Source organism: Diadema antillarum, unplaced genomic scaffold (genome assembly GCF_040938485.1).
Source record: "Diadema antillarum isolate AM-2024a unplaced genomic scaffold, OU_Dant_1.0 seq00000030_RagTag, whole genome shotgun sequence".
Lineage (NCBI taxonomy): Eukaryota > Metazoa > Echinodermata > Echinoidea > Diadematoida > Diadematidae > Diadema > Diadema antillarum.
In genome coordinates, this window is record NW_027271146.1 from 627,422 (window position 1) to 641,015 (window position 13,594).

At 38.3% G+C, this 13,594-nt stretch overlaps 1 protein-coding gene across 1 annotated transcript in view; it reads left to right on the top strand.

Moving 5' to 3' along the window:
• Nucleotides 1–2,644: 2,644 nt before the first annotated feature.
• The window catches only part of LOC139725264 (nuclear pore complex protein Nup155-like), a 34,818-nt gene continuing 23,868 nt past the window's right edge, over nt 2,645–13,594 (top strand). Inside the window, exons 1-9 of the mRNA XM_071636352.1 lie at nt 2,645–2,672; nt 4,377–4,500; nt 5,203–5,340; nt 7,321–7,417; nt 8,420–8,583; nt 10,010–10,173; nt 11,228–11,327; nt 12,195–12,360; nt 12,992–13,089. Coding sequence (XP_071492453.1) covers nt 2,667–2,672; nt 4,377–4,500; nt 5,203–5,340; nt 7,321–7,417; nt 8,420–8,583; nt 10,010–10,173; nt 11,228–11,327; nt 12,195–12,360; nt 12,992–13,089 — 1,057 coding nt within the window. The 5' untranslated portion in view covers nt 2,645–2,666. The remainder of the gene's footprint in view (nt 2,673–4,376; nt 4,501–5,202; nt 5,341–7,320; nt 7,418–8,419; nt 8,584–10,009; nt 10,174–11,227; nt 11,328–12,194; nt 12,361–12,991; nt 13,090–13,594) is intronic.

Sequence of the window (13,594 nt, forward strand, 5' to 3'; positions counted from 1 at the left end):
ATCATATAGCAGTCTATAGGAAAGTGAAAGAAAATGGGCCTATGTCGAATATAATTTTAGATAAAACAATTTGAGCATAATACAGAAACATGTTAAATATACGAGGGACCACATATGATTGGCAAATGGGAGTGAACTGCTTATCGTTATTAGGCCTAAAATCATGAAAATGTTAATACCCTAAAAAGAAAGAACTGCTTTATCTTAAGATAAAAGAAACACAGAAAGTGGGAAAATCCGGAAGTGGCACGAGAAAAGAAAAAAATTGCAGGGGAGCCTTTTCGTTTGTTTGTCTGTTTGCTTGTTTGTTTGTTTGTTTGTTTGTTTGTTTGTTTGTCTTTCTTGTCAGCTAATCAAACCCGGAAGTGGCACCAGAAATATTTTGCACTCCCCCCTCCCCCTTACTGGATACACATTATGAAAAGCATACACACAACGTGATCAGTGCTCGGCAAATATAAACATTGCAAAACAAAACCAAAAAAAATACCATGATAGTAAACATGTTATTACTGTTAAGCTTAGAAAATATATGCTTCTAAACATTTCTCATTGGAAATAAGAATTCCTCTAATTTGTATCTATGCATGTTGTTGAATGAATGAGACCGAGAATGAGGTTTGGTGTCACCACTTTGGCCCCTTCCATACTTTTGTTATCCCGGAATTGCGTAAATGGCACTAGAAAGAAATAAAAGAAACCTTGAAGTTAGAGCGCGGTAAGGCTTAGCTGATGAAACCCGGAAGTGGCACCAGAAGTCTAAAGTGCCCCCCCCCCCCCCCCCACACACACACACACTTTTGAAAAACTGGCTCCGGCCATACTATGTTTGACAATGGGCATGCACTCTTGATGATACGATCACACTGAATTTTCGATGTAATTATAGTAGTATTCGACTATCCCCATCGAAAATTCAATGTGATCGTCCAACGTTGAAGTTGAAGTTGAATTTGAAGTTTATTATCTACATTCACATATCAATATGGCATAATACATAACAAAAGACACGATATAGGATAAAAGGTACCAGAAAATATAGCATGAATGCTAATCAAGTCCGGTACCTGTCCGATACAAAGGTTCTAAAAACGTACTAAGTACAATACAATGAATAGCTCCACAAATTGTAGTTTGAAAATCCATGAAACATAAACATATTTACAAGTATTTAGGGCCTACATCACAAAATATTTGAGTTGAAAACTTGACATGATAGTTCATCTCCTACTATAAGTGTAAATTAATATGTGGGTGTAAGATAATGTAACTGCTTGTATAGTAAGCAAGGATTATGTATAGTATGAATATGTTACTGTACGATATTCAGCTGTAAAGTTGGCGACATCACACATAATAGTATTTTTGGTATTACAGCTAACAAGAGCGATTTTAGTGAACTAAGAAATGAGTATGTTGAACTGCACCCCCGTATGGGTAGTGGCAGATCATTCCATACACCAACAAATGACAAAAACTTTCCGTAATTAGTCTTAATTTTAGGCGAATTCAAATTGTTTCTTGTGATACTTCTAGTATTATATCAATTGGATACAAATGAACAATATCTACGAGAAGCTGAATGAGGCAGATTACCATTTATAAGATTGTATATAAATGAACAGACACACAATTTATGCAATTGAAAAAATATTGCGAAGCCGTAAATTTTGAAATATTGGCATTGATGGACTCATAATAGGGCTGAAAGAAATGGTCTTTATACTGCCATCTTTTGGGTAATATACAGGCACTTTAAATTTAATTCATAAGTACTCCCCGAAACTTCTATTCCATATTCAAGATGAGGTTGCAGTAGTGTCTTATACATCGGTATCAAGATATACCTTGGCACAAAATTCCTTAGTCGAAACAATATACCAACCTTTTTCCTCAGGTTGCTGTTTATCTTTTCAATGTGAGTTTTCCATCTTTAATGTTTATCAATATGCAGGCCAACAAAATAAACAGCATCTACTTTTTGGATTACCGTATCAGCTATTGTTATTGTCCCTTTTACCTTGACCGATCGATGTCTTCCCCTGACAATCATGTAATTTGTTTTTGATGAATTAATTGTCAATTTTATTAACGTTACATCACTTATAGCTACCTAACAAAGATGCACATTGACTTGAGACGTATCTACTCTACCATCTTTGACTGGGAAAGTATAATATGAAATAAATTAGTGTCATCTGACATGTGTCTGAAAAAATCTTGAATTTAAAGAAATTAGTTTAATAAGGTAAGTCATTAATATAAATAAGAAACAATGTCGGGCCCAACACAGGATCCCTGAGGAACCTCACAATAAGTCGTCTGGGAGACATTTTCCCATCGAACTAACATACCAGTATTGATAATTATCTTACCACCTCTATGGAGACGATTACCTGACACAACTCCTAACGCAGATTCATTTCATCATTTTGTTCCTTCTAAAGCTATTATCTTGGTTTTCACTGACTGAATGTTACATTTGGGTAAGAGGAAGGTTTTTTTTTTTTAATTCAGTTATGGGTTAGGTTATTGTCAGTCCCCCCCCCCCTCCCCCCCCCCCCCTTGAGTTCTTTCTTTCCCTTCCTTTTCTTCATAGCTTCGTCTACTTTTCGATTTGTGGACACCATAGCAGAAGAGCACCTTTTTGAAACAGAAAGGCAGATATGGCGGTAAGTCCGTTCTGTTATCAGTGAAATTATTCCATCTCGATTTTTCAGAAATTTTTCTGTGCTAATATAGTAGAATAGTGGTGTTAAATATAAGATATTCTGTGTTTTAAAGTTGAATGAAGTTTTAGTGTATCTTAAGACGGCCAAATGTAGGAACAAACACACATCAGTGAGCATGGTGAGCTCTTCTTTTCACATGACCGTGCACCATGCTTCGCACAGTGCATGCTCAATTGCGCGGTAGCGACATGTCTGACAAAACCAGCGGGCTAGGCCCGGCGGGCGCGTGAACATTGCATCGCTGACTGACATGAACAACGGCGCGGTGTCGATATTCGAGACGGTTCTTACGCAATTGTCGTACTCGTTGTGCCAACCTCTGAAGTTACGGATGTTTCACTGTAGTTAGCCTAATTTAGCTAGAAAAAGAGAAAATTTCATTGACGATATCTTCATCCTTCGGTGATCTGAACCTTTTTTTAGCGAGAAAATTGTGTCAAATTGGCATGGATTGCCATCCCTTTTTTTGCTTTTTTTTTAAGGCCAAACAATGTCACGTACAACAATGTAACGTTTAATGAGATCTATATCATGTGCCACCATTTGGCATTTAATACAATGAAAATAACAAATTTTCTTACATTCTCATCAACTTTGTTTTCTTAAAATGGTTTCTACTTCATTTTCATCATCATTTCTCCTTGACCGAAAGATCGGTCTGTATCTTCATTCTTATCATTTGGGATATGTTTCGCGGAGACTACATCTGGCTTCGCGGAGACTACATCTGGCTTCACGGAATCCCCTCCTAACCTATATAGATCTAGTCCTTTAGAATATATCTAACGTTAGACCCTATGTCTACGGAGGAGAGCCCTAAAAATGAAAAAAAAAAATTGATAAAAGAATCCACCGGACCATTGGGACAGACAGATTTTTCTGTCTGCATACATTATTCCTTCGTTTTTTGGTCTTGTCACAAAGATTCGAAAGAGCTTACTTCCTACCCCGTGACCCTGGTCTTGGTTGACTTTGGTACATACAGATTGGTGATTTCACAATCGATGGCTAGCACAGTAGTGGCCCCAGTCAGCACTGTGGCAGCAGCTAGATAGTGCTAGACACTCCCTACCTACCATGTGTTTCCTGTATGCTTTATGTACACAGAGCAAGCAAGCGCCACTGAATATATACATGTGGCTAGATTATATTTGATTGTACGCTTTATGTACACAGAGCAAGCAAGCGCCACTGAATATATGTGGTTAGATTATATTTGAAAGAATATGCATACCCTGCAATATATGCACCATGCTCTCATTTAGTACATGTTCAGTTGTATACAGCTAGCCAGCAAAGTACCACGTAGCAAGACTTCATCGGAACGTTGCGATTGATCCCAATCAATAGCAAAATCCCCCAATCAATCATAATTTTGCAATTGATTTGATTTATCCATCTTAAAAGAAAGTCAATAAGAATAGAGTAAAAGACATTGAAATGTAGAATAATAAAGTTGTGTAGTTCAAGGTATGAAAATGAGGTTATTTTCTTCGCTTCGCAAGGTGGTGTGTGATGTACGCTGCATGTTGATGTGGCTACACGTACGGTGATATCCAGCCTCTCCTTATAAAACTACCACAATAATTTTAGTTTGTAGAGTCAATCCACCCTACATCTCTGCCCTTCCTTGTCGAAATATAGGGAGCCCAGGTGAATCCTCAGATGGCTGAGGCCTTACAGCAGGCTGGTTACCATGTCGACGTCTTTCTTTCTCAAGACCAGTCATACCCGCCCCTGGAACGCCTCCTTGATGCTTCAAAAACAGGTGATTTTGATTTACTTCTAAAGTCTGATGTTCATACAATCAGATGACATGTCATGTTTAGGGAATGACATTAATGATGTCATGTATTAATGCAAAACATACTAGCATACGTAACCCATTGAGGACGAGTCCCGAGTATACTCGGGCAAGTGTAAATGGGAAATGCATGTTGTAGCAAAATCAGCCTGTCCCCAATGGGTTAAGGCTCTGTGTATACATGTACCAACATGCAGTATGAAATTATCCAGCTGTGAAGGAAAAAAGGGGGAAATTGGAAACAAAGTTTTTTGTCAGTTTGTAATTAAAATTAGCTTCATTGTATCATTTAATTCCTTGTCCTCATCTTGCAATGTTCTACTGGTTATTTGTAGCTTTGGCCTGATTAGGAGGGTTTAGATGCCGTCTTATTTCAGTCAGAACATAATCTAAGCATCTGTAAAGACATTGCAGATTAAATTTTCCTTGAAATAAAAAGTAATATGACATAAAGAGATTCAGTATCAGACAAGAGATAAAAAGTGTACTGTTAAGACTGTTTCATTTTGCCATACAGTACTCGTGAACTGAGGGGTCTTATAATATGAAATTCCACACTTAGAAGAGCGTTAAAAAAACTGTGTGATTTAGGTTGTAATGACTGAGATTGTTTTGAAGTTATGATTTGTTTTCAGGTAGTATTGTTTTGTGTGCAATCTCTCGCAGGTTTGGTAACAGTGAGTGGTACGACAGAAAATGACTACCCTTCACTGGGTGCACCATCGATCGGCTTGGCTGATCTTCCTCTCCTAGGGCCCACCAAGAAGACTCCATTACCTCCTGAGTTGGTAGAGCAGTTTGGTCGTATCCTTCACTAAAGACATAGACACAGAACAAGGATTACCCTTCTTTATCTAATGATAGCTTGCATAGTGAATGGGCGATGGAGAGTTTCATTTGATTTACACCCCCATTAGTTTGTTGTTGTTTGTTTAATTCTTTAGACACCTTTTGAATTAATACTTTCCTACAGAAGAAACCATGGAGTGTATTAACCTTGTTGCATGTTCCCATCCATGGTATGGACATTTTAAGCTGATATCTCACAATTCATCTTACTAGTTCTGATTTTATTCTATTTTTTTAATGTAGTTCAAGTACCACAATTTTGTCTGACAGTACAGCACCATTACTAACTTCTACAATTCCGAATTATCTCATTTGCGGATCATAGATAGGTTTTTATGCCTCCGCCACGAAGTGGTGCCGGAGGCATTATGTTTTTGGGTTGTCCGTCCGTCCGTCCTTCCGTCCCTCTGTAATGAATTTTGTGGACAAGGTAACTATCAAAACCTTTTGAGGTATCGTAATGAAACTTGGCATGTATGTGTATTAGGGGGTGAAGTTGTGCCTATCAACTTTTGGGTGCACATGCTCAAGGTCAAAGGTCAAAAGTTTAAGGTCAAATACATAAAATTTCACTATTTCCATCATATCTATGCAATGCCAGAAGATATTTTCTTGAAACTTGGTGTATACATGTATTACCCAATTAAGATGCTCTGGTGAAAGTTTGGGTCATGAGGTCAAAGGTCAAAAGGTCAAGTAAAAATATTAAAACTTTACCGTTTTTCTCTGTACCTTGGAAATTGTTCAAGGTCTCTTCATGGAACATAGTATATATACATGTACTGACTGGCAGTGATTATCTAGAGAATTTAGGGTTCATGGGGTCAAAGGTCAGGGGTCAAAGGTCAGGGGCAACACTTCAAAATTTTACTATTTCCCTCATGTTAATGCAATGCCAGCAGGATTATTATTTTTATTTTACACTAGGTTTATGCATGTTTAACCTAATAGAGATTCTCTGGAAAGTTTTTTTTTCTTTTGTTTTTGCCTCAAAGGTCAAAAGGTCAAAAGATCAAGTGAAAGTGCTGAAATAAGTTTTTCCTCCATATTTCGGAAGTGGCTCAAGTTATCTTGAAACGTACTACTACATATTTATGCATCTTCTGCCTGACAGTGATTATCTTATGAATCTTAGGGTCAAAGGCCAGATGAAAATGGTAACAATTTACTATTTAATACAAAAATTGCACTTTTTCTCCATACCTTGAAAATTACTCAATGCATAAACGTATAAATGGGTCTAAGTCAAGTTAAAGTCCATAAATCCCAAATACATGCTCTCCTATTCATCCAATTTAACCTAGGTCAAGGAAGGTGAGCATTCAACACATTTTGACAAACTTGTCATTTTAACATTTTGCCAATTTTGTGAAAATGTAATCACACATTGTCCACATGTACTATTTAGACCTATTAGGAGAATCATGCATTATGGCGGAGGCATACCAGTCGCCATAGCGACATTTCTAGTTCTGTTTTAGAATGAAAAGTAACTTTCTACTGAAAGTGATTCTGTAGTGTTTATTTTATGTTGATTGATTTAAAATTAACCCTTTAGAAGGATTAGTACATCACTTCACATTTTTATCCCAGTTGGGTGTGTGTACTGTAAAAAAAGGAATATTTGCATGCATTTTAATTTCACAAATTTCATGAGAGCCAAGATTCACTAAATTAAAATGCATGCGAAAGTTCTTGTCTGCACTATGTTAGAGGCAACTCGTGAAAATTCAATGTCGCGAAAAAAGCCGTTGGCTCCTATTCGCGAAAATTTCTTGCTGTGAAAATAATGTGTTTTACAGTATATTTAAAAATCATGGATAGTGTTTTCTCTTTCTCTGATTGTTTTTTCCACCCCTGTGACTGCCTGTGTGGGAACCTTCATTAAAATGAGACAGACCAGTGTAGTGAATTACCTTAACCCCTTCACCCCAGACATGCAATGTAACTGTATGATGGGTGCCTTTCCTGAGATCAGCAGAGCCTGGCTGAGTATTGATACAGATATCTTTGTCTGGAATTATGAAGATGGGTGAGCAGCTCATGGCTGATGATATGTTACTGTACATTGTAATGCATTGATTATGAATGTTACACTTTGAATGTTCTAGAATACAAATGACACACGGGTCTGAATGCATCAGTCAGAATTGTGTGCATAAGGTAACTATGGAATGCTGAACCCATGACGTTAAGCTGAGTGGGTTTAGGCTAAATTCTATAGTTACCACATGCACATACTGTTCATACTGATGTACAAAAAGACCTGTACATCATCTGTTTTATAGAACGGAGGACAATTTTCTTGCCAGAAATCCATTTTCTGATCATGTAACATGATGTCAAATTTGCTGGATGCATTTCCTTTTGGCTTGCCATAGATGAAAACCATGCATCCAGTAATTAGGTCTACTGGATGCATGGCAAAAGTACTGGTTTTAAGGTTTGCTAGCCAATAGGCATCTGAGTGCGCGAAGCTCTGCTCCAAGTACGCGATGACATGTTTACAGTGGCTATCCTCTGTGAGGCAGCGTGTGGTCAGTAAAAATCAACACACAGCTCTTGACCAATGAGATCGCAGGATTTTCACCACCCATTCTATAATTTATTTTATGTCTGCAAGGGAATATCTGTATTACATGGTATTTGTCATGGTTTACTTTGTTATCAGTCTAAGATAGCATTGCTCCAAACATTGATTCTATGAATGTCCAGTATAGTTTTGCAGAATATGCTTCATAATTCATGTAGATTTATGAGAGTCAGATTATCTGTTATACTTCTAAAGTCAATTTTGATGCAGACATGCATACTGAGGTCTTAATAAAAATATATGTACAAATAAAGTCAAATACGCAGTCTTTCATCAAAAGAGTACACCAATTGCAGATGTCAACAAATATTGGATTAAAAGCTGAATTTAAATGCAGAGAAAATTAAGTGGTGTACATTGTAGGATCTCTTCACCTAACATTATACCAATATGAAAGCCAAGTGTAAGAATTTAATATGTCCACTTTGTTATGTCCACCAGAGGTGACCTGGCATACTTTGATGGCCTGAGTGACACAATTCTGTGTGCTGGTCTGGTCAGGCCCAAGCCAAACATATTCCGCCCTCACATCCGATTCTTGCTCTGTCTGGCCTCCACTGTGGAGATTATCCTGCTCGGAGTCAGTTTCACCAGGCCCAGGGAAGGTAGGTAGGGAGGGGTGGAGCAGGGGGTGGAGCAGGGATGTGGCATGAGTAGTGAGGGGGAACAATCAGCTGGTCTGGTAGGATTCAGGTATAAAGAACACTCATGAATATAATTGCCATGACTTATGTGCATTTGTTGAACTTGATCACGTTGTGTGTTCCATGTCTATCAAAATGAGTTGAATGCACAAAACTTATACCAAGTTTGTATCCGTTGATATGAGAATGTACAAGTTGCTCAAATATTGACCAAGAAAATAGGCTTTACTGTAAAACGAGAAATTTTCGCGTGCATTTTAATTTCGCGAATTTCGCGAGCGCCAAAATTCGCGAAATTAAAATGCACACGAAAGCTTTTGTCTGCACTACATGCATTGAATGCCAGTAGCAATTCGCGAAAATTTCATGCCACGAAAAAGGCTGTCGGCTCCGATTAGTGAAAATTTCATGCCGCGAATATATCATGTTTTACAGAAAAGTCAGGACCTAATACAGCAAGAGCTAGGTGTCTGCAAGACACACTCGCATGAGTAAACTGGCTGTATTTGCCACCAGACATGGGTTGAAAGGTCAATCACATTCACACTCTCCAGACATTTCAGATGAAGTAAGTAGATTGATTTAAAGAAATACAAGCAAGTGCATACATATCAGCTTTGTTAGGTTGAGTAACAATGTCTTTATATAAACAGTTAACACCTAAGTGGAAACTAAAGTTATGATAACATGCCTGTGTCATGGAACGATGAGGATTTGATGCTCGTATGATTATGATGAACACAAAGTTACAATGGTTCTTACTAATAGATGTAGTGACAGGTATACCTATGATGTTAGAAAATACTAGACACCATGCTTTGTTCAAAATACCACAATTGCACATGAGGATATACAAGGTGTGTGACTTCATGTGGTACTGTTAAAAAATATGGGCTGTGACACGATAAAAGGGCCCTTAGCACTGCTGCGCACAAACGCCATAAAATAGCGCAGAAGTTTGGCAAACCAATACGCGCAAAATAAGATCAGCTGGCTGTCTGTGCGCATATGCATAGATGCATCAAAGTGGCAGGATTTGGACAAACATGCCTTTTTAAATGTCGTAATCGGGGCATTTGGGATTGGAATTTCAGAAAACAGTTTGCATATCTAAATACCTCAGAGTTCATTCTACAGTGTGACGGTGAAAACTCATTTTCTGTATTTTATACCCTTAGGGCTGTTTTCTCGCATCACGGCCCATATAATAGATTGCTTGCCACCTTTACAGGTCAAATGTCATGAGGAGATATGGAATCATTGCATTGTGAATCATTAGTTTTGTCAGATTGGCAACTAATCTGAAGGAAGTACAGCTGATGAACTCATACTCACCTGTTTATGTGTAAACTGCTGTTGTAAACATTTTGCTCCCCTATCTTTCTAGACATTGATGCCAGTGACTATGGGCGCAGTGAGATGCACCTCATCCCAGAGCCTCTCTTTGCCATTCCATCAGACAACTCTCACATCACCAGCATCCTGGGTACCAAAGATGGCCGTATCTTTATGGCCAGCAAGGATGCCTGCCTCTATGAGCTCATCTACCAGGTGGGTAGTCTAACAAGATCCTCTGCTTCTTGAGATTGCTACCCCCCTGGGTAGAGTGAAGCTAGTTAGATGTGCTGCTTCTTTTTAGTTTTAACAGTCTACCATTGGATTGGTCAACCTTTAAAACAGATCTGGAAGCCTTCTCATGGCTACATGGAATAGCAATGAATGAAATGTGTGTGTGTGTGTGTGTGTGTGTGTGTGTGTCTGCTTTTGTTTATATGATAATGCTTGGTATTTGGCCCTGATTACCCACAACATTAATCCTATTTACATGGTAAATGCATTAATCTTCGAGAGCTCTCCATTGGTTACCAGGAGAGATACATACAAAGATTTTAAACAAAGTTTGTGATCATGAAAGATCATTGTTTGATCAGAATGTGCAATTACATGTGATGTATTTCCTGTAAGAGAGACTCAAATGTTCAGACACTGGAGACCTACAGAGCTACCAAGTCTCACGCATTCTGCGTGAGACTCAAGCATTTAGGATCCGTCTCACGATCTCACGCATGGCACCCATTTTTCTCACGCATTGAGAGCATAGCTTAAAGGATTAAAGTGAGAGTTGCAATTGAAGGCATATTTCCCTTTTGTCTTTCAAAATAAGTAAAAAATAGTCACTTAAGTATGCACCAGCTTGCACCATGAAGAGCTAAAAATTGAAAAAGCTCCCTACCGTGGGAGGACAGACACCCCCCTCCCACACCCTCCACTCGCTCAGTCGCTTCGCTCCCTTGCTCATGCACATGCGCGCGCGCCGAGACGCTGAGTCATGAAAATCTCACTCATAAAATTTTTTTGAACTTGGCATCTATGGACCTAGCCAAACAGAAAAGATTGCAGCCATGTGATTTGCTCTCATTTCTGAACCAGGAAGTGAACGTAAATGTCATCCATGAGAGGTTACCTCTAGTTGAGAGATCAAGTTGAGACTTTAATAGTGTACTCTATATTGTTAGACAATTGTACTAGTATTCCTTTGCACCATTGTGCTTCCATGACCTCAACAGTGCTCTGATGTCAACTTATGTTTGTTTCTTTGTGCTAGGCTCAAGATGGTTGGTTCAGCAGGAAATGTCGTAAAGTCAACCTTTCCAGCAGTATGCTGTCATATCTTGTGCCAAGCATGCTGCAGTTCATGGATAAAGGTGAGAAACACATTTCTTTTCCAGATACTCAGCCAGAGACTAATTAGTCATATCAATTGTGTATTTGTGGAAAAGGAACTATTCTTAATCTTCCATAGCTGATAACTTTGTCCACATTCATGTAAAAAATCATAGATGAAGTAATTACAATTTATCATCCTAAACAAATGATCATTGCCCCCAATTGTGTCTTACTTGAACTTAAATACAGTTGAACCTCTCTTATCCGGCCTCCCTTTATCCGGATCTCTCTATTATACGGACGCAATCTCGCCGTGATTTTTTTTTTTATAATTACGGGAGGAAAGGGGGATTCCCCAACTCCTTGAGAACTCCTACACAAACACACACAAATTACATATTACTTCCAACATGATTAACATACATTACATCAAATTTCCTTCCAAATTGCTTACCTTCAGACATTTTAACATCCCCAAACATCCCCAAATGTAACAATGAAACGGTTGCAGTATACACATTACTACATGTGGTACTACAATGGGCTACATCAGTACATTGTACATGTGTATGTATATGTACATGTATAAAGCATTGAGTCTCCCGTATCTGGCCAAATCCCTTATCCGGATGAGCCCCGGTCCCGACTTGTCCAGATACGAGAGGTTCAACTGTATGGCCAAGATTTCTGTATACCATCATACAACTTTTGTCAGCGAAATCTATATGAAGCAAATAAGTGTGACTCTTTTTTTTTTTTTCTTTAGTCTCTGCTTATTGAAAGAATTGCTATACTTTTGTTTGCATTTTGTGATGGAAATACATTTGTACCACCAAAAAAGAAAGAATTATATCCGTATGAAATGTGAATATTTCCTCTTCACCCATTTTCGTTGAACCGATCAGACCCACTGGTTCAGATAGCCCACGATGAAAGCCGTCACATTCTGTATACGAGATCAGAGCAAGGGACACTGTCTGTGTATGACATGGGCTCACAGGGGACTGATATGAAGAGAGTGACAAGTGTGTACTACAGTCATATCCTGAGGGAGACCATCGCCGCGGCAAAGTACGCTCTCTCTTCAACAGCAAATCATGCCTTGTCTCTGTGATGTTTGTGAATAGATATCAATAAAGATACTCAAATTGAAGAAGTAATATGAAATATGCTCATTTTCTTTCTTTCTTTCTTTCTGTTCTTTTTGTCTAGGCAATTCATAGTCACATCATTCTATTAAACAAGAATTTAGCAGTGACATTGTAATGTTGACTCAAAGGAATCACTACATTTATCTTTCTGCACCCTTGTAAGAAATGAAGACCCACCTTGCATAAGATATTTGAAAGCTATTACTGCTCAGGTGGTACAGGCCTTTGCTTAGACACAAATGTGATAACATTGCTGTTTCCATCCCCTTCTTGGCACCAACTTTTTAAGGAAATATTTCTTATGAACCATTCTGCCATTTCATTATGGGGTTGGGTATGACTTGGAAGCAGATAAAATTACATTCAAGTAGAGCTATTCAAGCTTTAGTCCAACATCAGTCAGCATCCAAGCTCTTCATTAATGGTAGTGTCTGATGTTAAACCTAGAATCTGAGCTTTATTTGCTATAGAAATTTTTAGTTCATCACTTTTACACTGAAGTAATGATGGTTATTCTTTATATCATCATTCCACAATTGTACTCTTCCCAGAACCATTGATAGATCCCACTTCAAACAGCTGGTCTACATCGCCCCCATCACGAGCCAAGAGTCTTCCTGCTTACATCTGGTAGCAGTCACCCAGTCAGGTGAGAAGTGGGAGAGAGGATGTAGACATCAAATCTTCACTACCATCTTTGTGATGTCATGCTGTTGTCTTTGTGATGTCATAATGTCCAGATAACAACCAAGAGAAGTGTAAAGTTATCATAACATAATATGTGACCCTGCTCGACAAAAACACCAAAAAGTCACCCGACATGAATTTTTAGCTATGGGCAGATTCTGAAAGAGCAGACTCTTAAGCTTTGAACTAATGTACATTAACTCACTACAAATGGAGTTTCCTAACCTATCTAAATAGTGGAAAGAAAGTACATGCTCTAGAAAAGTGTTTACTGAGAAAATAGCTTTTCAAATTGAAGGTCTTTTCAAGTGCTCAATCCTCATGAAGCCATTTTCTGTGTGATGAATGGGACCAAAAAATGGTGTAAAACTCTAGTAACCACAATGAAGTGATTATCAGATTCAGCTGAAATTTTGCACACTGTAAGTACATTCTATTCATGACTACTTCCAACTTTCAAAGCACAA